Genomic DNA, 27,613 nt, shown 5'->3' with positions numbered 1-27,613 from the left:
ATAAGAAGAAGCTCTAAAGTGTAATTGTTCTATAGAAGCCTATTTTGAAAATATAAATGGCTAATGTAATATGAAAAACAAAAACTAAGCTTCAGGGTTTGTACTACCATGAGAATGAGGGTAATTCATGTTCTTGGCCTCAGCGGTTCGATTAGCCCAGTGATAGTTCACAATCCTGCTTTGAATTAGAATCACCTGGGAAGTTCTTAAACATGTCTACTCCTGGACTTTATGCCCAGAGATACTAGCTCAGTGACAGTATTATGGGTTGAACTGTGTCCCCAGAAAAGATTGAATGTGGTTTCATTTGAAAAGAGGGTCTTTGCAGATGTAATTCGTTAAAATGATGCTCTGGCCAGGGTGTTCAGTTAGTTACAACATCATCTCCATCCACCAAGGTGGCAGGTTTGATCACCGATCAGGGCAAATATAGTAAGGAACCAATGAATGCATAAATAAGTGGAACAAAAAGTAGATGTCTCTTTCTCTTTCTCAAAACAATAATTTTTAAAAATAATGCTACAGTGGAATATTGTTGTCCTTCCATGAAGACAATGTTAAAATAAGAGAGAAAATGCCATGTGAAGGTGGAGGTGTGACTGGAGTTATGCAGCTGCAAGCCAAAGAGTGGCAAAGATTGTGGCCCGCCACCAGCTGTTGGGGAGGCCAGGTAGGGGTACTACCAAGAATCTCAAAAGAAGCACTCTGCTGACATCTGATTTCAGACTTCTAGACTCCAGAGTGTGAGAGTATAAATTTTGGTTGTTTTAAACCACCTGCTTTGTTATGTATCATTATAGCAGCTCTATACACACTGAGTCTGAAGTATGACCCAGTCATCAGTATTTTTAAGGCTCTGCAGGTGATTTTTATGTTCACCCAAGATTGAGCACCACTCATTTCATACTCTTCTAATTTTTTCAGTCCTGAACATTGACAATAAACTGATATGATGAGGCTTAACTTTGGAGGAGGATGACAAATAAATAAAAATAGCAAGAAAAAATTTACCAAGCCCTTATCCAAAAGTCATGCACAAAATGATTTCCCAGAATATAATTCATGGAATAAACAATGTCATAAGAATTTTCATGACAAAAGATTTGAAAAAGAAAAAAAAACAACAATATTATAACCAAAAGAAAGAAACAACTAAATTTTATGCTCAAAAGTTGCAATGCATGCCCTGAACAGGTAGCTTAGTTAGTTAAAACATCTTCTAGATACAACAATGTTGCATATTTGATCCTGATCAAGGCACATACAAGAATCAACCAATAAAGGCATAAACAACTGAAATGAAAAATCAATTTTTCTCTCTCTGTCCCTTTCTCTTCTTTTCTCTCTCTCTAAAAATCAATAAATAAAACAAGTTGCAGGGTATATTAAAATCCTATAAAGATCACTTGGGAGCTTTTGAATGGGTCAAAAATGTGTGGACTTGTTTCTATAAAGGTCAATTAACGCTTCCCAAAGAAGAGATGTAGTCTACTATAACACTAACCCTTTAACTTAATTTATCAAAAGTTAAAAATTAAATGCTCCATTATCAGCAAATAACAAAATTCACTGCTATATGGTAAAATGTGAACATCACAAAATATACTTCCCTATCTAAGTTCATATGAAGTTGCATTTTAAAGACTGCAAATGGGTAAAAGACAGTGGTGGAGCAGGAAAGAGTGAGACACACATATAGACCCCAAGTGTTAAAATTTACAATTAGCTTGCTCGAGAAAATTTATAGATTTAGTGGAACTCCTTTAAAGTGTCTATAAAGCTATTAATAGGCTATGCTATAGCTAACTGCATACATGGCCAGAGATACCCTATAAAGAGTCTGGAAATTTGAATAGAGTTTACCTGAAAATAATAGAAAATAACATTAAATGTAAACTCCATAAAACAAACAAAATAGAAAACACAAACTTGTCTATCTTTTAAAGCTAATTTCTAATACATTTAACTCAACACTTAGATTATATAGAAACACATGGTATGTATTTGGAAAGAACATTGTTATATTTTTATATAAATAAAATTTTCTAAATTAACATTCTATTTTCTTCAATAGGGCATCACATCAGTATATTTTATTATTTCTCTTAATAATTATGTAAGTGATCTTAATTGCAGTGTCACGTGTTTTGCTGAATAAAGCACAGTCTTAAAGTAAATCAATCCCTCTAAAATCATTTTGCAAGTGTGAGTTTCCTGACATAATAGATATCATAGTAGTGCTAATGAAAAACAAGAGAAACTTTTATTTCCTGAGTATTTAATTCATAAAATACTTAGATATTTAATGAATAACACTCCAGGAATAATGATTATACCATTAAAAAGCATTCTTTTGGCCTGATCTGTGGTGGCACAGTGGATAAAGTGTCGACTTGGAAATGCTGAGGTCGCCGGTTCAAAACCCTGGGCTTGCCTGGTCAAGACACATATGGGAGTTGATGCTTCTATCTCCTCCCCCACTTCTCTCTCTCTGTCTCCTCTCTCTCTCTGTCTCTCCCTTTCCTCTCTAAAATGAATAAATAAAAAAATTTTAAAAAAAGCAATCTTTTGTTAATTTTTTTGGAAATAAGTATAAAAAGTATTTCATTTGTCAATATATTTCATTGTCAAAGCTTACTCTGATAGTTATTTTTATTTATGCATTATTCACTTGTACATTTATACAGTTAAAATACTCTAAAGATCACATAATAAAATAATTCAAAAATAAACTTGATTAAAATGTTAATGTAAAATACTTCTTAAAACCATAATTTTAGGCTTAGAAAATATAGATGAAATTATAATATTTAACTTAACTTTAGCTTATTTTTACTTTAATTTTATTTTGTGTCTAAGAACAAAGGATAAAAGAACAATACTTAATACTTTTATTGAAATAAAATATTTTAATTTATGCAATTATTTTATGATTTAAAAGCTTAAGTATTCAATTGAAACTTTCTATAAATTGAGATACAACATATTCAATCATTTCGCTCAATGTATAATTTCAATCTTTGGAACACGATGTATTGTTCTTTGAAGAATTTCATTAAAGTAAAATCCATTGAGCAAGTAAAATTTTAATACACTGTTGTACAATAAATTAATTTATTTCAACAGCTTAATTCTTTTATCATATTTGTATGCTTGCCTTTCCAAGGTTTGCTATAAGATAGAGAATAATGGAGACAGTAAAGAATTACTTAGAAATGAATCTCATAATTATTACTAAAACAAAATAGATAATGAGTTTTATTCAAACAAAATAAGAAAAAAGCAGTTCAATGTCTATAGGGAAACTCTGTAAACTGAATTTATCATTTCATTTGTGTAATAACCTTTACCCTCCAAGATGGGTCTGAAGTAGGACAAAGAGGAAGAATATTTAATTTAATACTTCAACACACTGTTTTATAGTCCTGCATCATAAATCCACCAATCAATAAAACACAATCTTTCGCAATGTTCCATCTTTATAAAACTAGCCACAGTAATAAATGAGAAAATTTAAGAGGAATACTCTCTCAATGAAAGGGAAAAAAAAGGTCATACTAATAAACTAATGCTAACAGAATAACAATAAAGGAAAACTGCATTTATTACCTCCGGGTAGAACAAGAAGTATTGGTCTCTAGGATAGTTCTGAAACCAAGGTGGAATTCAAAATGATACATTTTAAAGTGAAAAGTAAAAAAATGTTTAGTATTTTATACATGTGATTAAACATTTTAAAAATTGCAATGTTTAAGTGCCTCCTTTTCCACCATAGAATAGATTATATTTTAACAACTTATAATATTTTCTTAGAGCTAATCAAAATAATCAAAACTCATTTCTCTAAAGGATTTTAAAATTTACCCTACTTCATATGGCTTTCTTTCTATTGTTTTTATTTTTATCTATCAGTTAAAAATGTCCTCACTAAATATGCAATAGTAGTGGGGAGAGGACATCTCTAACATTAAATGTTTTATTGATATAACTATTAATTTAAAAATTGAAGTTAACTAGAACTTTGTGTAACCTAAATGCTTGAACTTTAAGACAACTCATACTTAAGTTTACTCATTCAAAGAATATTTAATGAACACCTAATATGTGCCAGTATCCTAGGCTCTGCTTATATATAAGTAAACAATTTGGTGATATTCTTAATATAACATTTCATACTCATTTATTTGTTAGAAGATTTTTATGAACAGAATTTCTCTAGAAAATTATTTGGTCATCCTGAAATATAGCTTATATGGGAAATGCTTGACTCCACACTTTTATTTAAACCTTTATTTGTCTTTTAAAAGAATCAATTTCTTAGAATTCTCCAAAGATGAAAAATGAGTTTATTTTTTAGTTTTGCTAATAGTTCATGAATTTAAATATATGAGATCTGTTTGACAACAGTGATATATGGTATATTTACTGGTGGTTGTGTTTTAATATTTTTTTATCTTTGTTACTGTCTTTTTTCCACATTTAATATCAGTACCGAAACATTAAAAGAACATACCTATTTTTCCATATACAAGAAAAAATTTTATAAAATCTATTTCTGTGCAAGAACATTTATATCTAAAAGTACTGCATACAGTACATTTAGAGTTATTTATAGTTTTTCCAAAATAAACTATCCTGTCCCTAAAAACAAACATGAGGCCCATAATATTGCTCTAATATTTTAATTTGCTTTGAAAATCAGGTCACTCGGGTTCTAGTTTTTATAATTGCTAAACATTTTAAACTTTATGCATGTAAAGTCCTATTTACTATTATAGTATTTAAAAAACCTGCTTTAGGGAATGGAACATTTATTCTGTGGGTTTTGAATGTCATTTTCAAGGCTTAACTCTTTAAATGAGAAGGTCATGATGTGTTTCTCTCTCTCTCTATCTCTCTCTCTCTCTCTCTCTCTCTCTCACACACACACACACACACACATGCTAGCTAGCATGCACACATGCACATACATACATACACACCACCAGGTCAGCAGATAAAATTAACAAATTTAACTCACATTTCCTATTCTTAGAAAATTCCATAATGTAGTATGAAAATATGTTTATTCAACAATGTAGAATAATTTGAATGTTGCTAAATTACAAAAAAAAAACAACAATTCTATATTATCCCTGAAGAAAAATAAAATATGAAAAAAATGTACATTTACAAATCTGTTCTGTATATGACTGCACTGCCCCAAAGCAAAATATAACACTTTTGATAAGGGAACAGGGCTGCACAAGAAAAAGGGAGCAAAAGGGAGAGGGCGAGAGAAAGGTCTTGTTAAACAGTTGTGACTAAATTTTAAAACTTGGCATGAATTCCTTATAAGATTCTAGAACTTCTTTTTAAACAGCTGATTGTAAATATCTTTGGATAAAATATAACTAGCAATAAGATAAAGTTAATATCAGTGTACAAAGCTTTTTAATGATTTTATAAATACTAATTTAATCATTATGACAACCTATTGAGGTAGCAATGATATTAATTCCATTGTTCAGAAAAGAAAACAAAAACAAAGATATTAAATAATCTGTTTAAGGTCACATGAGTATGAGGTAGTAAAGCAGAAATATAAATCAAGAAGTCTTCCTCCATAATCCAAGTTTTAAGCCCCTAAAATATACTTACTGCCTTTCTTCCTTTCAATTTGTTTCAGCAAGAACCCTTTTACGAAGTCCTTATGATATCATTGTGAATGTATTAAATAAAATGTGAGAAAAATATTGATTCATTAAGGGGTTTTGGGGTTACTTGATGAATTATACCCAAAGAGAATCAATTAGTAGACCATTTCAGCCTATTAGGAATTCTTCAATGACAAGAAGAATTGATCTCTTGATTTATACTCTTTATTTTCCTCAGTGATTTAAGGCAATACAAGTAATACATCCTTTTACAATTTGGAAATGATACAAAGACAGTATAAGTAGGCAATATGATAGTTTAGAGTGTTAACATTCAAAAGTATCCAAAGAGCCTAAATCAATGGACTGGAAAATAAACTATGGATAAATGCAAATTCTTAATACAAGTAAAAGTTGAAGAATCGGCTTAGAATTCCACATCAAAAAGGCATAACATTTACTGAGTCACAGTTTCAACTAGAAAAACAATTTTATAAATTATGATTACATTTATAAGTTATTGTCCAAATTGAGGTTTATGTTAGTTTAGTATCTCTTTACTGGCCAGTTCACTTCTAGAAATTCTATAATTCTTATATGGGAAGGGTTTCAGCGGAAAGGGGTAATTTTTTTTTTGAAAAATGGTCAACTAAAAATGTTGATGAGAAATGATCAGAAAAAATTAGAATATTTGGTCTGGAGGAAAAAACACACTCTAGATGACCTATACAGTCAGATGTTTAGAAAACAGAAAAATGAATAGACATATTCCTTCCAAGAAAATATAATAAACGTAAGGTAGAAATTTTTAATTTGATTAAGTAATATTTTCCTTGCTCTTAAATTTTCCAAAGATATAATAAGTGTTCTTCAAAATCTCAGATATATAGAAATGAGTGAGGAGGTTGCAAGAATAATTTATCCACCTTGGGGGAAGGTAGAATGCACAATGTCTAACATGCCAAGTCTCTGTCTCTTCATGTTCTAAGAGTTTCAAGCAGTAAAGATATATGGGTGTTGGAGACACATAATAGACTAATATGGAGCTTATAATAATTTAATATAGTTTCATAAACAGTGGATATTAGCTGTTTAAATTAGAATTGTTATTTTCACAGTTTAAAGCTAAGTCATTCATTTTGATTTGAAACTGATAAAATCTGATCTTCTATCACAGTTTTACTTTACCTATGAATCTAAACCTTATATAAATAAATTTACCAAAGAAGTTATTTCTTGGTATTGAAAGGGGAATTTGCATAATTAGTATTATAAAAACAATTCTCTATAGTAATTCTTACTATTTAAAAAAAAAAAAAGAATGTTCAATAGCTCAGTGGGATGGTCCCAAAGATCAGAGTTTGCTGGTTCAATCCCCAGTTAGGGCCCATACGGAACAGATTGATGTTCCTGACTGTCTCTCTCTCTCCCTTCCTCTCTCTCTAAAATAAATGAAATAAACATTAAATTCTTGTAACTAATACTACCTTTAATTTTTTTTCAAAAAAAAGTAGCTATAAAGTACAATGATGGGAACACTCAGGTTTTTTTCTTCAGCCACAATCTTTCCCTAGGTAATGTCAATAAGTGATGTAATGAGAATGCTGAGTTCTCAGTAATACTTATTACTAAAACCTGATCATAAATGAAACTACTGTACACAGTGATACCTTGATTAACAAATCATGTGGTAACAAAGGAACCCTCTAAACATTACTCAGAACTAAGTACAATTTTCCAAAGTTCTCTTCCCAGTTCTTGGCTGAGGATAATGTAGCAATCATTGGTATTCTCTCAGTAAAGAGTTTAAGGGTTTTTTTTGTTTCTGTTTTTTGAAAGAGAGGCAGGGAGAGAGAGAGAGAGAGAGAGAGAGAGAGAGAGAGAAAGAGAGAGAGAGAGAGAGAGAGAGAAAGAGAGAGAGAGAGAGAGAGAGAGACAGGAACATTGAACTGTTCTTGTATGTGCGCTGACCTTGGAATTGAACCACTGCAACAGGACGATGCTCCAACCAGCTATCTGCCCAGGGCTTAAATTTTATTGATTTTTAGAGAGAAAGAAAGAGGAAGGGAGAGAGAGGGGAGGGGGAAGGGAAACATTCATTTGTTGTACATTCAGTCTTGCTTTCTTTAGTTACTTCCAGTGTGTATTTGACCAGGGATTGAACTTGGAACCTTGTTGTTTTGTGACAATGCCCTTAACTGACTGAGCTCACTGGCCAGGGCCAGACTTTTAAGAATTTGATCTGGGTCTTTTGTGATATCTTTTGTTATTTTTCCTCTTGTTAAGATATTTCAGAAAATGATATAGCCTGACCAGGCAGTGGTGTAGTGGATGGGGTATCGGACTGGGATGCAGAGGACCCGGGTTTGAAATCCCGAAGTTGCCGGCTTGAGTGCGGGCTCATCTGGTTTGAGTAAGGTTCATCAGCTTGAGCCCAAGGGGTCATTCAGTCTGCTGTAGCACGGTTAAGGCACATATGAGAAAGCAATGAACAACTAAGGTACCACAACAAAGAATTGGTGCTTCTCATCTCCCTTCCTGTCTATCTGTCCCTGTCTTTATCTCTCTTTGTCTCTGTGACAAAAAAAAAATGATATAAGGAACCAGTACACATCTTTGTTTATAGAGCTATTATTATAACTAAAAAATTGTAATTTGTATATTATTCAACATTTTATATAAGTAGTAAAACAGCCTTTTAAAAATATATAATGATATATATCCATCAAAAATAGTATCATAATTTGTGGCAAAAATAGTATCATCAGTGTGGATCATACACTGATCTTTTTAGCATCTCCATATTTTTGCCTTTTCCAGATGCCACACACTTGGAATCATACAGTATAGAGCCTTTTCAGACTGCCTTCTTTAACTGAGTAGTATTCATTTACATTTTCTCCATGTCTTTTCATGGCTTGATGGCTCATTTCTTTTTAGTTCTGAATAATATTACATTTTATGGTGTTGAGAATTTTGCTAAATTACTCCATGGTATTGCTGCCTATGCATTTATTTGGTTTGACCAAGTGGCCCTCAGGGACCTGAAACTGACACTAAACACCTCATGTTAGTGCACGCCCTAGAGTGCAGCCAGAGAGTCACAGCAGTGTAAGTCTGTGGCAGGATTTTCCCAGTAGCCTTTGTGGTCAACAGTGTCCTCTCAAATAAGAGCTTGTGGGGCTTACCAAAACCCCATTCTTGATATGAATTGACAAATTCAGCTCAAGCCCAAGAATCCTGAACTACTCCATCCACAGACCGTAAAGGCATTTGCCTCAGTCCTGCCTCACTCTCTCTAGACTCTGCCTTGACCTCTCCATGCGGTCCCTCCAGGCACTTGTGAGTAGTAAACTTCTCTATTCCAATTTTTCTCTTCCTTTGTTTAACTATGGCTCACCATCAGGTTCCCTGTGTTCCACTTAACAAATGTTTTAAAAAGTTATGACTAATCAATGTACCACAGCATCTTTTATCTATTTGCCTACTAAAAGATATCTTTTTAAATTTATTTTTTATTGAATTTATTTTATAAATTTATTTTACAATGACACTGGTTAATAAGATTCTGTAAGTTTCAAGTATACAATTATCTATTTATCACCTGTATATTGTATTGTGTATTTAACACCCAAAGTCAAATGCCTTCCATGTAAAGGACATCGTGGTTGCTACTAAGTTTTGACAATTATGAAAACAAATATTCATACGCCAGTTTTAGTGTAGAGGTGTGTTTCAGTTCATTTGGGAAAACACCAAGGAGCTGGGAAAATATCATGCAATCATATTGGAAGAGTATGTTTAGTTTTATGAGAAACCACAAAACTGTCTTCCAAAAGTGCTGTATCATTTTGCATCCCCACCAGCAATGAATTAGAATTGTAATAGAGCTTTTTAAGTATGACATGCTTTAGAGGTGTCCCTAAATTCAAGTACATTATATTCAGAAAAAAAGAGATAATAATTGTTAAATAAGGATAATGCAGCATGAAGTAAGTACCTTTTACTTAGTTTAAAATTTAGTATTTTCTGACAATGCATACAAAGTATTTTATTTAAATACACATTATAAAATAATATGAATGGAAAAACATAAATACACATTTAAAAATATGCACATACCTCTCCAAAAAGAGAGATTATTGTATATTATACACATATATGTGATGTTTGTACAACAATAATGCAATCTTCCACTTCCAGTGTACTTTTAAATTTATTAAGAAAACTTTTATTTTTATTATATTGTTAAGTTTTCACACCAACACTGTTTTATCTGTTTTTTAGATATAGAATCAGAAAGACTGAGTTAATGTCAAAGGTAACACAGCTAGTATGCAACAGAACCAAAATTTAACACTTCTGGTCTTCTGAAAATAAGTCAGGTACTATTTCCTACACCGTAAGATCATAACAACTCACATACACACACATATGCATGCATACATGCACACACAATCATATGTATATATATAGCATACACAAAAATTTAAGCACATCATTTAACTTCCCATTTTTATCTCTCTTAATAGACAAAATGGAAAACTTGAAATTAGCCTAGACTACCTAAATATTTCACGCCTGGTTCTAATTTTTACAAGAGAATTTTCTCAAAATCTATTTATTATCATTTATTTATTTGGACTTAGAATTACTTCTGGAATAAGAAAAATTAATTGAAAGATGATGGCTTAAGGTGATGTTTGGTGTAAGCCAAAACAATCCTGTGAGAATCAATTACCTTAATAACAGATGTCTCAACTCTGGATGGCGGACTCTGAACTTGTGCTGCCGCCGCCATATTTGCAATGGTGCTGAGATGGTTCATCTGGCTCATTGCCATGGTGACAGATGCTGGAGGTAGGCTGACAGGAATTAGAGGGTGGGGCATCATCATAAAAGGAAGTTCCAGTCCTATAAAAAATACATATATATCATCATTGCTCTTGTCAAATAAAACTATGCAACATGGTATATCCCATTTATTAAAATGGTTAAGAATATACAACATTGAAAATTAAACCATTATAAGATGTCCTAATAATGATAGTCAAATGAGAAATATTTGTCCTCTTTGTATGCAACAGTACCCACTCACCACTCAGGGAAATTAGACTTACAGCTAACTAGTTCGGTGCCAAATTTAATAACATCACTGCTCTTTATGTGTTTAATACAAATGGTCAATTCTTTGTGATATTATTCTTCTGATCAGCCTAATTCTTGTTTAAAATACTAGGGTTTTCTTTTACTTATCGCAATTAGTTATCTAATATAGTATGTGTTTATTATGTTCTATATTTTACTATCTGATAATTAGACAATATTTTTTTCTTTGCAACTACCATTTTTAGTGCTAAAAAATGCCATCGTACCATTTGGCAGAAGGTGGCTCTGATGCAGTTGGTGGAGAGGATGACTAACTGGAAGGCTATGCACTCCAGGCATGCGGGGGTGGGTAACAGCAGCCTGAGACCCCTGGGGTGGGGAAGAGTACAGTGCTTCCTTATCCCAAGAACCATCACTGCTGCCTGTGGGAAATGAATATAAATTATTTGGATACAATATCATTCCAAATCTTCTAATGATTAACTTGAAACAAGGTTTTTATAAAGCATATTGCACTTAGAGGTTGGTTAAGCAATTTCTTGGGAAATAAGCTGAAGTACATAAATTTCCCCTAACCTCTATTTTCATTTTTGTTTTTTTATTTCTCAAATTTTTGAAAAATGATTATTTCTAAAACAGCCTATTTGTGGAATCTAATCCTGTTTGACTAACCTCTTTACTATAAAATGGGTTCTATTATATACTTAAAGAATTATTTCTTTGAAGTGATTCACACCGATAGTTACAGAATGCTAAGGTGTTTTGAACAGTATCCTAGCCATCATTCAGAGTTAAAGTTTCTCACTTAATTACACAGCAAATCTTAAATCTGGAACCATTAAATACTCAACCTGGTTAGACATGGTAGAGAAAATGCTAAAGATAACTTTACAAAAGAAAATAAGGTCAAAACATTAAACTAAATGTGTGTGAACCAATAAATACATCATTTGTTTTCAAAAACAGAAGTTTACAATTGTAGTAATATCAGTGTCAAAGTCAAAACAGTACATTTAAGGACTTTCATTTCAATTTCGGTGGCAATGTCATTTCAGTTTTGATGTCCCCAAACTAAATTATTTTAACACTAATTTAATGCTTAACTGAATATCTCTTGAATATATGAACTATCCACTTAAAATTTTTTTGTAATATCCTTGTCAGCTTATGAGATTTCCATTTTAAAAAAAGAAACTATATTTTTATATGATATACTTAGAAACAGCAAAGTTGGTAAAACTCCAATTTAAATGCTTTAGCTCTATTAAAAGCCTCATTTTAAAATCTCTATGACACAGTTTTTAATGAGGAATACTTAGTTACTGCCATGATTTTTTTCAATTTACTTCATGAAGACAGTTAAGGTTCAATATAAATTCAAACTCATTAGCTCAATACTGTCTGAATCTTAGAGTAAATTGTTCAGAAGTGGATAATGGAAACTCAATTCAAATTCTTCAGCAATCAAACAAAGCAATTTTATTAAACAATGAAAAGAATCCATTAAAATGGATATCTTTATTATCTTTATTATTTTATAAGAAACTATGACAGCTTTTGGCATAAAAATAAGTTTATAGCTTCATACAGAAATGACTCACATAAAAAATTCTTATAGCTTACTCCTATGCTGTGACATAAATGTTTATTTTCATAATCACAAATTTATATACCTTATTTCTTTACTCATAACTTTTTTGATACATACATCAAGGTCCTAGTCAAACATCCAAAAAACATAAATATATAAATTTTTCAAATGCATGATGTCAGTATAATACTGAGTAACAAAATATTTTAAACATCTTCACACAGTATATGCAAAATCATTATATTTTTACTTTTTATAATATCAATTAAAACAAGAACTATAGTATAATCATTTACTATTTGGATATAAAAATAAAACTTTGGAATAAATGTTATCTAAATATGAGAACTGCATTGGAAATGTATAATTTAAAGATATTCTCTACATTTTATATTTCATTAAAATTATCCTACAAATTCAAGTATTATGTTTTCATAATAGATTACTTATTTGAGGATAATTAATAAATGGAGTAGAGAATACTATTTACATTCATTATTTTAGATTTTGTTCAAGTTCTGTTTACAACTGTTATCTACTTTTGTTTTTCTGTTCACTTGAATTAATTTATTCTTCTATATGAATCCTGATTGCCAGTTAATAAATAGGAAAAGACATTTTTTCCAACTATATTTTAATTTCACTCATATCAATAGAGAAGCACTATAATTCTATTTATTTATACTATCAAAGTATAAAATATTAAGATAAAATTCTGATTAAATCATTCTGGAAAACAGATTATAGATAAAATATTATCTGTTTTCACATATTTATATCAGGCCCTTCTGTAAGGGTAAATACCAATCATGCATATGTGAATTCCCCATACCAAGTTTGTAACACTAGATTGAGTTTTCTTACTATATAAAATGCCTCTCGCCATCTTCACCAATCATCATTTGTTAAATACTCATGATGTTAGCTCATTTGGGTAATAAATAGAGCAAACAATTAAGAAACTAACTCTGATGAAAAATATACAATATGCAACCAAGTCAGCTGTAAGTGATTTCTGCATTATTTATAACACCCATCTCCTCTATTAACATGAATAAATAAGAATTAAAAGTAGGCCACTTCAGAACAAGACATGCCCATAGTTATTAAAAATATAATTTCAAGTGCTTTGGTTTAAACCAGGGGTCTCAAACTCAACTCAGCATGTGGGCCGCAGAGCAAGACCACAGCCATTCGGCGGGCCGCACTAGGTCTACAAAAGGCAACTGTTATGCAACACTTTTTTCACTGCAGTTGAAAACAAAAAAAAATCAGTACAACAAGCACAATCATACATGCAGTTTACTCAGTGTCACAAAACGACCAGAAACTGTAGTTCGCATCACAACTGCTGTTAACTAAGCTAATATCTAGCTAGGATGCTAGAGAAATGAAAAATACAAGTAGGTCCCTAGTCTTACTTAATTTTATCCAAAATATTTTGAACTTCGTGGATTAGTCTGCGGGCCGCACAAAATTGTTCAGTGGGCCGCATGCGGCCTGCGGGCCGCGAGTTTGAGACCCCTGGTTTAAACCAATGTATTTAGTGATATAAGCCAGTATATACAATATATAATATACCTACATACAAACATATAGACAGACATATATACCTTTAAAGATGAAGATTTACTACGATGATCACATGAGAACTTGCAAGAGACAGAAATTTCAATATATAAGAAAAATTCCAATATTTGGTAAGGGGAGTTAGAGAGAAACATAAACTAATCGATTCATTTCTTCCCTTTGATTCTTATAGAATCATGTTGTTTCTTTAACTTTACCATGGAATAAAAGACAAAGTTGATATAGCCCCAGTATCTTCTAGAAAGCATATACTACAGTAGTAGGTTGAAGCATGTATGAAAAAACTCATAAAATATGATAAAAAGATATAATGATTTTGAGCCAAAGAAACTGGTCATAAGCTCTTGAAAAGATTTAGAGAGTGCATCCATCTTTTTGATTATTTAGAATCTATAATCATAGGTTAATGTTGAGAGGAGGGCATTAAAAGGATGTCCTATATCTAGCCTGACCAGGCGGTGGTGCAGTGGATAGAGCGTCGAACTGGAATGCAGAGGACCCAGGTTCGAGACCCCGAGGTCATCAATTTGAGCGCAGGCTCATCTGGTTTGAGCAAAGCTCACCAGCTTGGACCCACCCAAGGTCGCTGGCTCGAGCAAAGGATTACTCGGTCTGCTGAAGGCCCACGGTCAAGCCATATATGAGAAAGCAATCAATGAACAACTACGGTGTTGCAATGCGCAACGAAAAACTAATGATTGATGCTTCTCATCTCTCCATTCCTGTCTGTCTGTCCCTGTCTATCCCTCTCTCTGACTCTCTCTCTGTTTCTGGGGGGGAAAAAAAAGAAATTAAAAGGATGTCCTATACTTATTCTTACAAAAATATATGGAGGAACATTGGAGCTGTCTTCACTAGATACCTGCTTACATAGATGCCAGCAGATCTGCACTGCTGAGAGGAGAGCACACTGACAGCTTCTCCAAGATGAAATTAAGTAGTGTAACCAGAAGCACAATGAAGGCCGATTGCTAATGTTATAGCATAATTTTGGTGGGGTGAAATCAACAAATGTAGACTCTTCCAAAACCAGATACAAGTGAGTATAAGAATGAAAGACAACCTGACCAGGTGGTGGTGCAGTGAATAGAGCATCAGACTGGGATGTAGAGGACCCAGGTTCGAAACCCCAAGGTCACCGGCTTCAACGTCAGCTCATCCATCTTGAGTATGGGCATACCAGCTTGAGCACAGGGTCACTGGCTTGAGCCCAAAGTTTGCTGGCTTGAAGCCTAAGGTTGCTGGCTTGAGCAAGGGGTCACTAGTTCTGCTGTAGCCCCCCCAGTCAAGGTACATATGAGAAAACAGTCAGTGAACAACTAAGGAGCCGCAACAAAGAATTGATGCTTCTCATCTCTCTTCCTTCCTGTCTGTCCCTCTCTGTCTCTCTTTCTTTGTCACACACAAATAAAATGAAATACAGAAAAATAAAATGAAAATTGACTACCAATTGGTCTCTAGCTAAAATCTATTAATTATACATTTATATAATATAAAATATTTTACTTTCCTTGTATAATTATACTGATATTAAGAATTTATCAATAATAACATAATCAAATATATGGGTCTCATGTAAAAAAGTGATTGCAAGTTTTTAGTTTTCCTTTTCTGTAAGAGATGTGTTTTCCTCAGGGACATGCAAGGTGATATTAAGATTTAGTGTAACTGAAATTCAAAGTTGTAAGGATGAAGGAGAGTCTCTCCCCTTTACAGCCTCACTACCCCAATATTAACACATGGTTATAGATTTTTGAAAAAGCAAACAACTTAATGCACTATTTCTGGGGTTTTTAATGATCTCAGAGTATTTTTCCTTGTTTTGCCTCCCTTTCATATTTTCATTGTTTTTTATGATCTATGTTTTATGGTGGGCCAGGTTTTAAAGACAGTAAAGCCATCACTGTCCTAAGGGTAACCAGATTAATAAACAGTCAGAACTGATAGGTGACAAATAAAAAGTGACTTTATTTTTTCTTTATTACCTTCAATCATGCTCTGTCAGGGATCCCTTCCCTGCCCCTTAATAATCTTGAGCAGATTTTAAGTATTCTAGTTGACACTCATCTTTGCTTCTTCATCACCATCAACATTGGCCAGCCCTGGAGCCTAGATCCCTGGAGGACAGGAGGTCTTCTCCAGCTCTCATCTGCCTTCCTACCTCACCCTTTCTCCTGGGTAGTGAGATGAAGGTCTTCCGTCCAACTGGTTCCTGCTCAAGTCCTCTATGCACTGTTACTTCTATGGCTATGCTCATTGGTCTTTGAGGTGTTTAACTATTAAGTATCTCTCGCTAAGTAAAGTCTGTTCCTCTAAGGAAGGTTTTCTAGGGGAACCTCCTACCTGCACAAGTCCCTTTAGCTTTCTGCTTTTCTGATACCCTAAACTGCCATTGTCTATTGCTAATAAGGCCTTTCTTCAGGGGTGGGTTGTATTGTTCTGATGACATCCACTCTCTCTATCCTGACAACTTTTCTCAGTGTTTTATCTCCCTGCTCAAATGTGTACAAAAAAAACACATCAGCAGTACCTCAGGTGGTGGCGTCTGGGATCTTTAAGTAATTTTCTTGGAACTCCCCCTCCCTTTACTTGGTGGAGAGGAAGGGCTCTCAAAAGTGATCACCAAGCCACAGCTTTCTCAGTAGGTGAAATCTTCACTACAATAATTTCTTCAAATCTTCTTTCCGTAACATTCATCCCCCTTCCAAATGGAGTAGCAGTATGTTTGTGAAGTACAAAATGATAGTTAAGATAGAAATGCTGGGCCCTGGTTGGTTTTCTCAGTGGATAGAGCATTAGCCCAGTGAGCAGACCTCCCAGGTTTAATCCCTGGTCAGGGCCAACAGGAGAAGTGACCATCTGCTTCCCTTCCCCTCCCTCTCCTTGTTCTCTCTTTCCCTCTTGCAGCCACAGGCTGGACTAGTCCAATCGTCAGCTTCGAGTGCTAAGGATAGCTCAGGTGGTTACAGCATTGGCCCCAGAAAGTTGGATCTCAGTTAGGGCATATACAGGAATCTGTGTCTCTATCTTCCCTCTTCTCACTTAAAAAAAAAAGAGCCCGATTAGGCAGTGGCACAATGGATAGAGCATCAGCCTGGTATGCAGAGGACCCAGGTTCTAGTCCCCAAGGTCACCAGCTTGAGTACAGGCTCGCTCACCAGCTTGAGCATGGGCTCACCAGCTTGAGTGTGGGGTCGCTAACTTGAGCATTGGGTCATAGACATGTCCCTATGGTCTTTGGATTGAGCCCAAGGGTCATTGGCTTGAAGCCCAAAGTCGCTGGCTTCAGCAAAGTGTCACTGGCTTGGCTGGAGCCCCCTAGTCAAAGTACGTATGAAAAAGCAATCAATGAACAGCTAAGGTGCCGCCACAAAGAATTGATGCTTTTCATCTCTCTTCCTTTCTTTATGTCCCTCTCTCTGTCTCTCATGAAAAAAAAAAAAAAGTAATGCTGCAATGATGGTTAACTGCTATGAATAAGTACCAATTTTATGTTTTACTGTCCTTAAAATGGGGAGTAATTGCTTCTTTTTGTTCTTGATTGGGACCACAGGAAAAACTCTATTTAATATCCTGTTACATAGCATATTCAATAGGACCAAAAACAAATTATGAATAACATTTTAGTAGCTGGTCCTTATAAATAAAGTGAAATAAAGGGAAAGATATATGAACGCTCAACAGTTGAAATGTTATTTTGAAAACCTTTAAATTATTACTTGATATGTAAGTTCAAGGAAAGAAGTTTACCATGAACAAAAAAGGAAAAGAATTTGGAGATAATCATTTTTGAAAGAAAGAAGATCATTTTATTTTTTGAAAACACAATTTTTTTCTAAAAGAAGAAAATAAAAAAAATGTTTTGGGTAAAGATATGAAAACTGCTTTTCTTTAATGGAAAATAAAAACACCTGTGGTTATATGTATGAGTAGCATCAATTATCATTCTAGCCCACATGATTATATTTATTATTAAATTCTAAGTGTATCTAATGAAGCTTAAGTTTCAAATGAGAACTCACTAAAGTACTATTTTATGATTTTTGATAGAATGTATAGAAAATAACCAAACAGAAAATTAAAGGGGTCTGTAAAAAAAAATGCATTTTAAAGTATCATATATTAAAACAGCAAAAATACTTTTAACTAATATTATCCTTTATAAGGCTGTTGACATGTAACTATTTGCTCAGATTTTCCCACAGGCTGACCCTGATAAAAGAGGCAAATCTCAAAAGGACTAACGGTCACACCACAGCTTAGTGAGTGATACTGATAGACTCTGACGGGAACCTGACATTGTCAAGACTCGTTTACAATGAAAATGATGGCAAGAGCGAGGCATTTACTCCACACCATTAGAGACCACTTAAAAAAAATGTCAACACCATCTTAACAATGGAAACAAGACTACTAGTAAAAGTATATACTAGTCACAGGTGCTACAAGGTTCAGCTGTCATTTCAGAGGTAGATGAGAATAAACAAGTTACTATTTTTTAGAGAATTAACTTACTCTCATAAAAAAAATGAGAAGAGAAATGCCATTAGAAATACAAGTACTTTGCATAAATAGGAGAAACAGTCTTTTTATGAGTTATTGTAATGTAATCTTTAAATCTGTCTCTGGATAATGATCTGAGCTCAGTTGATCTGCTTTAGCACATATAAACATTGAAATCTTGTGGTTCAACTTCATCAAATTTTAAAATAAGGAAAAAGCAATCTTTTAAGAGTACAATTAATTAAGGGCACAATTTAAAATATTCCAGTATAAGTGCAGTGTTTTAGAAGAAAAAAATAACACAATGTCTCCTAATTGGTTTAGGCAATAACAAAGTCTGCTTTAGTATTAGGCCATTTCTACAATCTAAAATTTATATTTGCAGACATATTGTGTTTGATCTGTATTTGATATCCCAGCTAATGTTGGGAAAAAATAGAACTGGATGGCTGTCATGTACCAATCCTAATTAGCTTATATTCTGATATCAATTCATTATTTTCTTAAAAAAAAAGAATAGTATTGTCAAGAATTCTAATAAATATGAGTCATTTAGGAAAACATGTTAATTAATCAGAAATGCTTAGACATATTGGTTTAGCTATCTATCATTAACAAAAACATAATCTATATTACCTGAGTGTCAAATATTTGTTAATTAGAATTTAAAACTCTTATAATATATGAGGTTTTTATTTTACTTGTAAATGTAAAAATACTTTTATATATTTTTTCTTATTAATAATGTTAATAATATAGTTCTGGTGTTATTATTGTCCTTAGAGTCATCAACACTATGATAATTGGTAAATTTCTTTTTTTCTTTTTCTTTTTAGTTTTTTTTAATTGAATTTTATTGGGGTGACACTGGTTAACAATATTATACTGGTTTCAGGTGCCCAATTCTATAACACATTTCTGTACACTATATTGTGTGTTAATAATAGCTAAACTTCTTCACCAGTTGAAATATTTCTACTACCTAACATACTCTACAAAGTTGTCAAAAGTAACAAAAGTTAACAAGCTGCACAAAGTGACATCAAAATACTGGAAAAGAGGAGTGTTCATTGTAAAATTTTGCTTGACTATTCTTTACCATGGCTAATAATGGCGTAACTAGAAAGAATGAGAAACAAATTATAACATCAAAGCCGAAGTTTAAGTCACTAATATCAGACGGCATACATGAAAAGATCCTTAAAGAAAACGCAGACATTATTAAAAATAATTAGTCTGAATCTTTAAAGAATCATAGCAAACCCAAACAGCATTATGAAATGAGAGAGACAATGGTTTCTATTTTAAATGGTCTTGATTTTGAACACATGAAAGTTATTAGAAGGAATTATTATTTACAGGATGCAATACTTTATGTATTTTCTTTATTTCATATTAAATTCCAGATAGTTTTGATGCAACTAAAAATAAAAAGGAGGGCCATTACTTTAAAGATAAGGGTTAAATACCTTATGTGGAGAAGACAGAGATAATTATGTCAGAAAACACTTTGCTTTTTTGATGCTGCTGTTTTTTTGTACTCATTAGCACCATGCTCAAAGTGTTAACCAGGTAAAATAGATCCCTAAACAAAACATAACAAAACAAATGCAAACTTAAGACTGGGTAAATAGTTACCTAGGTCTCAGTATAAGGAATGAAATAGTACCAGACTAATTTGTATTGACTAAATATTTGAGGGGTTTGCTGATATGAACTATAAGATGATTGTAAACAAGAGCCAAATGTTTCTGTTCAGTGAACATGATGATATTCCAAAAGATTGGATAATTTTCATAAAGTATAGTATTATTATGAACAGTATAGAAATAACAATACTAGAAACATTTAAACTTTTCAGACTAAAATATATTCATAAAATTCTTCCAACTAAAGCAATTTGGTATAATTCATCCATGTTAATTTAACTACATCTTTTAACCTTTCTCATTGCCAATGTCAATAAATTTCTAACCTTTCTCATTTTGACTCATCAAATTATTATTGCAGTAGGCAAACAAATGAATAAGAAATTCTCCTCTCTAAGAGTATTGTAATTTCCTTATAGATTTACAATGATATCAAATAAAATTTCAAGTTAATATACTTTTTATACTGTTAGAAGAGTAATAAATGTCATGATATATAATATTAATAATTTTACAGTCGTGTAATTGTTATCATGGTCAGCTGAAATCAGTTTTAACTTCCACTGTTACAATATTTTTAGTTTTAAATTATGTTGAAATTGAAAAGTCTTTTTACTTGAGTCAAAATTGCTATTGAATTTGCCAAAAACATAATATGTTCATATGTAGGATGGCATGCTCATGAAAATTATCTTGGTATTTCTCCTACATACGGCTCTAGAGTTAAACTATCTCCTCCCCAATTCTCATTAGCCCCAAAGAATGACATCACTAGCTAGTTGTATAAGCCAGAAACCTAGGAAGCATATTTATCTCCTTTCTTGCCGTGTGATATCAATGTCCAATTCCTTTTCATGTTCTGTTGATTTTACCTATGTAATTTAGCTCTACTCTGTTTCTGTATCTGTTGCTGTAATCAAGTTCAAGGACCATTACTACTTTTAAGTACAAATCTTACACTGTTACTCCTTGCTTAGAAGACTTCAATTGTTTCCCGTTGTTATTAAGGGAAAGACGCATTATTTCTTAATGTAAGCATCACGGGGCAAGACCTAATTGTCTTTTGCTCTCATTGAATCCCCAGCATTTGACAATGTAGGACTAATTCTCAGGCACTTCTTGAATTGAGAGCTGCCAATCCAGGTCAATTCTTACATTTACATGTGGTAAATTTCAATGTGGCATTCAAAATGATCATTTATAACCATTGTTCTTGAGCAGCTTATTGTGTGAAAGAAAGATACAAAGATACAGCATATCTGTACACAATCTCATCTTTTGGAATAAAAAATAGAGGAGATAAAGTATAGTAAATATGTTTGATATTTTAGAAATAAACTTAATAGAACTTGGTGATTGTTTTGATATAAACAGATGAAGGGTAAAATGTGAAAGATGACTTGAGTATCTACATTAACAATTGGATGAATGTTGATATTAAGCAGCCATAACGATGATGATAATACCTAATACATATTATCTAATATCAATGTGTTGGGCATTATTTTAAGCTTTTATATGTACTATCTCAATGAATATTTATAAACTAAAAGTAGATCAACATTAGTGTTATAAAAGCTCATTTAACTTGCCCCAATATTTAATTCTTAGGATTCCAAATACACAAGCACCTATATTAGGAACATAAGGTTTAGCAATAAATAAAAATCAGTTCAATTTTTGGACTTTTTGATAATGAGCTATTTCAGGAATAGTCGAACAAAGATTGACAGTATAAAGTTAGAAATATGGGACTGAAATTTTAGAGAAAAGCAGATATCTAGTGAGGCAGATTTGGATGTCTTTGACTAGTAAGTTGGATATTAAGCCACCATGCTTGAAGAAAGTATAAAGGAATTTCTATTAAGAGAGTATTTCTACTGTAAGCCACAAAGTCCCAAGTAAGCTAGACCGAATGATTTTTTGAAAAAAGAAGGCTGAGAACAGAGCAGGCATAAGCAAATATTTTTACATGACTCTCACAATATATTCTTAGCAAAGAAAGGTGCCAATGAATATTTATAATATTCAAGTCTCTTGACTTACTTCTAAGCTATAATATTCTTTTTCATAAAATAATTAACATAAACACCTGACAGATCTTGGGCTCTTAATTAATTACTGAATGAATGATTAAAAAACAGTATGATTAGATTTAAAACCATAACAATACAACTACTACTTAGGTAGATAGCCTACAGAGACAAAAAACAAAAACAGGCACAACTAAACATAGTTTAAAAATATACTATATAATAAGTAATTATATCAATAGTTTCCAGTAATTAAAGAGCCCTCCTTAAGAACATTATGAAGAGAGGCAGCTTTAAATCTAGTGACTACATATGATATTACAAAGAACTCCGCACATTTGAAGGACTATTGAAATAATATTATATTAGAGTAGTAGATTACATGCAGATGGCAGGCCTGTTGAAAGCTACTGTTTATTTGAATCCAAATCATTCTTTCCATAGCTTCTGTTATATATACTGAAGACATACTATTCAAAGCACTTTTCATCAGTTTTTCAAAGGCAAACATGGCAGAAGATTTTCAAGGTCAAAATGACCACTAATATTTCAGTTGCTGGCAATGAAAAAAAATCTTAAGTTAGTAATAATATGAATACTTTTATTTCTACATTTTAACTCCAATTTGGGAGTTAAATATAAGCACTCATTTTTACATCAATACAATGTTTTTAGGGTTGGTATGACAATGATAATTAGAATAAGAAAAATGGTTAGAAAGTATATTTTGGATTTTTTTTTTTTTTCATTTTTCCGAAGCTGGAAATAGGGAGAGACAGTCAGACAGACTCCCGCATGCGCCCGACCGGGATCCACCCGGCACGCCCACCAGGGGGCGACGCTCTGCCCACCAGGGGGGCGATGCTCTGCCCATCCTGGGCGTCGCCATGTTGCGACCAGAGCCACTCTAGCGCCTGAGGCAGAGGCCACAGAGCCATCCCCAGCGCCCGGGCCATCTTTGCTCCAATGGAGCCTTGGCTGCGGGAGGGGAAGAGAGAGACAGAGAGGAAAGCGCGGCGGAGGGGTGGAGAAGCAAATGGGCGCTTCTCCTGTGTGACCTGGCCGGGAATCGAACCCGGGTCCTCCGCACGCTAGGCCGACGCTCTACCGCTGAGCCAACCGGCCAGGGCTAGAAAGTATATTTTGAAGTGAGGATTGATTTTTCTAACAATATCAATAACCTTAGGTCAATTTAAAATAAAATTTAAATATCATTATTTATTTTTTGACTTTAAAAATTATCTGGTATATTTATTATAACCATAATGTGACCTATAGAGGCTCTAGGGGAGAATGTAACCAATCTATGGTCACATAATGATTCATCTGCAGAATTAAATGCTAAACACAGGTTTTCTGTTCATTAAAAAAAATACAGGGTCGTATTGGGTAATTGGTCATATTCATTATTTTCATTTTCTTGAACAATATTCTGAACATCAATTTAAAAATACACATGCTTCGTTTTAAAAATAAATGATAAAATTGTAATCTTTTGTAAAGTTCAAATAGTGCTTAAAAGTATGATTTTGTTTGTCTTGAACTTATAAAAGTAACATCTTTCCAAAACACCTTTACCTATAATAAAGTTATTTTAATTTTTAAAATTATTATATTTAAATATGTTTAATGTAAAAAGAACTCTACCAATTAAAAATAATTATCTTCTGGGGAGGCGTCCTTAATAATAATTGAACAATAACTCCCTATCTAATTGTAAACTAAACTCTGTAATAAAACAATCTGTTATGATCATTATTTTCTCTTGTGATCACAAAATGTCTTAAATACTCTCATCCCCCCATATTAAAATATAGCATCATTTCTCCTTCTTGTCTCTAGTACTATGCACATTTTCTCACATCACTTTACAGAATTCTGAGGACCATTTTCAACAGTACAAGATGCTTTCATTTAGATGTACCTGCCTTAACCCTCAGCAAATATATCTTGTTAAATGTTGCTCTTAATTAAAATAATTTTTATTAACTTACTAAGACTCTAATTAGTAGGCTAAACTATGGGTTTAAAAAAAATGAAATACCTCAAGAAAATGTTTTAGTTAAAATGTTCTGTACAGAAACAGTTTTTCCATGGTAAATTTTGGAATTTTGTTCTATGAATTTCCTATAAAGAGTGCTTTTCACAAAGAAATATCTGAATTATATTTTGTATGTTGTATGTTTGAATTATTTGACAAAGATTTATACTTATAAAATTGGACACACAAATAAACAATAATTTAAGATGATTTGTTTTTTAATAGCTTATTGTATGAATACTATGGGAGATTTCTTTTATATTTACACATTTTTATCTGTTTTAAATCTAATATATTCAAAATAGTATTGAGTTTAAGAATAGAAGCTTTAGTATTTAAACATGTCAAATCTCTACTGACTATGAAAATAACTTGAAAAATCACTCCATTATTTACATTACACAGGTTAATGTTAATACATGTTTAAATTCTGGCTTTGAAAAAGATTTCACATTCTTATTTATCCAAAATCCAAGGCAATAGTGCATACTGAAAGTCTTGAAAAGAAACGAGGAAGAAAACAGCAGACTATGAAGATTGTTATGCAGTCATATTACACAGGAAAAGAAATAGAAGTGGAACAGAAAATACAAATAACATTAAAATCTCAATTTATAATTTATAGAGAACTAGATTCTAAGAATGTTACTATACAGGCTTAAAAGCAAAAGATCATAGTTAAACATCACTATGCAACAAAATATTTATTCTTTCTGTATACATTTGAATCATAGAATATTATAATACAAAATAGATCCAGAAGTTATTCATTCTTTTAACACATAATTATGTAGCTGGCATTTTTGTAAGTGCTGAGAATATAGCAGTGAAAAAAAATCAACAAAATCCACATCTTCGTTGAGTTAATATTCTAGTTGGGAGGTTTGAAGAAAACATAACAGGTGAATAAATATAGTGATATGGTACATTAAGTGTAATACCAGCCATAGAAGAATGAAACAGTTTTTGCCTATATATGATGTATGTGTGCACATGTAAGCATGTGTGTGTGGGGGGGGATACACTGGGAAGACTTTGCTGAGAAGATAGCACCATCAAGTATAATCCTCTCATTTTGCAGCAGAGGAAACAGGTTCAGAATGATTAAATGAAATGCTTGAGGTCACATAACTCTTTAGGAAAAGAGCTGGCCTTGGAACACATGTATTTGCCTGACCATTGGTCCTAAATCCTTTTCACTGCACAACAGAGCACACGCAGTTGAGAGAATTGCCCAGACGGTGCAAGGAGGCAAAGACAAACTAATGGTGAATTTGTATGACAGCTGGGTAGCTCAATTGACTGGAAGAGAAAGTACATCTTAGAAAAAAATCAGAAATCAGAAAGAATTAGGTAGGCTAGGGCCAGCTTATGAAAGTTCTCAGATGTCACGATGATGAGTTTGGTCATCATCTTAGGCAGGGGAGAGATATGATTAAAGTGATGTATCAGATAGTCAGAAGGAACTCATCATCAGAAATAATCATCCTAAATTCTGTCATCCACCACATTGACATTGATAAGACCAGGGCAGAAATCCTGATTCTCATATTTCATGCCACTGAAAAATTGATCAAATAGAAAAAAAAATCCTGTGTTCTCTATCATCAGAGTTTTTTAAAACGGTGATTGAAAAACAAATTGGTTTCCAGAGCCAGACATGACAAAACAATTATGTTGAGTGAGGAAATACTGCCTACTGTTCCTTATATCTGAATCTAGTGGCCTATAAAATAAAAATTTCTTTTGTATATGCACTGAAGACTTTTTTCCCAATAAAAGAAAAACTATAGGTATTTTGTTTGGAAGTCTTCCCAGAAGGAGGTATGATTTACTTTTTTTTGAAAGAGAATAACAGCTTATCAGTGAATATAAGTTAACAATTTCTAGTTCTTAATAGAAAAACGAGAGGATACTGGGTAGATTTAGAATTGATAGATTATTTTAGACCATTTATAGGAAGGTTTATGAAATGTAATATTTACCTTTAGTATCTTATTGAAAAATTAAATCTGTAAAAGCATTGTTATTTCTATTCTGTGCAGAGTGTGTATTACTGTTCTATATAGCACCTTAAATTACTGTTCTCATGCACAATGCTGTGTACATCAGAAGATACCAAAATAGTGTTTATTATCCTAACATTGAAAAAAATATGCACCAGTATAATAAACATTCTCATCTTTACCACTATTCTTGCAATTCTTCACTTACCTTCACTATTCATGATTTTTATTTCACAAGAATGCCTCAATATTGACCTTTTAAAAACAGCAATATATAATATATAACAGATAGACAATAGTTTCTAAATGATACCACAAAAACCTTGATTCCTAATGCTCTATATTATGTCTTATTGCAACTGTACATAGAAACATATACATGCAAAAAGTACGTATTTCCACCGGCCTGATAAAATTGTAAAGCATTATAAGCCTTTATTTTGCTCAGGAAAAGTTATTACTCTTCTTATCAAAATTATAAAATGATCATATTATTAAAAGTTGGTAATGTACAATAAAAAACAATGAATTTCTCTTATTTGTATGACATCTCTATAAAACATATCACTTACTTTAATGACTTTTGTTTTATTACTTCCCGATGTTTTTAAGTTAGTCTATTTTTATCCAGATGCTTTAAAACTTGGTACAATATAATGTGCAAATATAAATTTTCAAACAGATTACTATGCATAGACAGCTTTTAAAAATTCTAAACAACCCAATAGCAAATGTCATGTCTCTCATAGTTACAAAATGCAAACTCCAAGTGTTTTATCCTAATGAATAAATGAGTTTGTCCTTTATGTATAAAATGTAGTTTGTGTTTGTTGCACAAGTTTTTTAATAATAGATGAATTTTAGGTTTGCTCCAATGTATTCAATAAAGTGTGATTAATTTGGTTTTTCCAAAATGCAAACTAGACATTACTATATTACTCTGCAAAATGCACAGCTTGCAACATTATTGTCTCAGTGGGATCTTAAATTGAATTGTAAAATGTGTCTTATTTCCAGTTTGATTTATGTAAGAGATAGCAGTAGATAATGTTCTTTTGAAGTTTCACTGCTTTGTGTGAACAAACAATATAAACCTAAAATTCATAATAGAGTTTATTAGAACATAAAGCAAACTTTCGAGTTATATCATGTTTGACTGGAGTAGAAACTTAGGATAGACTCAGCACACCACATTTTCAATGAAACAACTCTTTGAAGTTTTCTATTATGATGGATTATACAATACATTTGACATTTTCTGTGATTTTTATTATGATATTTCAAGTAATTACCAAATCATATTTTCCTTCTAAAAAAGCTCTCCTGTGCCCTGAGAATTAATCTATGATACCATTTAACTTGGCTTTTTGAAGTAAATATCACCAGATAAAAGCCAGCTGGATCTGAATAATAGGATACTTGAATGAATGTATTAGTGTTTGAAAAAGAGAGTAC

At 32.4% G+C, this 27,613-nt stretch overlaps 1 protein-coding gene across 2 annotated transcripts in view; it reads right to left on the bottom strand.

Moving 5' to 3' along the window:
- The window catches only part of DACH1 (dachshund family transcription factor 1), a 444,409-nt gene that overhangs the window by 126,313 nt on the left and 290,483 nt on the right, over positions 1–27,613 (bottom strand). Inside the window, exons 4-5 of one of the 2 annotated variants that reach the window (XM_066380790.1) lie at positions 11,012–11,167; positions 10,378–10,550 (exon numbers count right to left, since the gene is read on the bottom strand). In XM_066380790.1, coding sequence (XP_066236887.1) covers positions 10,378–10,550; positions 11,012–11,167 — 329 coding nt within the window. The remainder of the gene's footprint in view (positions 1–10,377; positions 10,551–11,011; positions 11,168–27,613) is intronic. The other variant, XM_066380791.1, reaches the window with a different exon arrangement.

The sequence above is a fragment of the Saccopteryx leptura genome, chromosome 4, assembly GCF_036850995.1.
Source record: "Saccopteryx leptura isolate mSacLep1 chromosome 4, mSacLep1_pri_phased_curated, whole genome shotgun sequence".
Lineage (NCBI taxonomy): Eukaryota > Metazoa > Chordata > Mammalia > Chiroptera > Emballonuridae > Saccopteryx > Saccopteryx leptura.
This window is presented reverse-complemented; position numbering and strand designations above follow the sequence as displayed.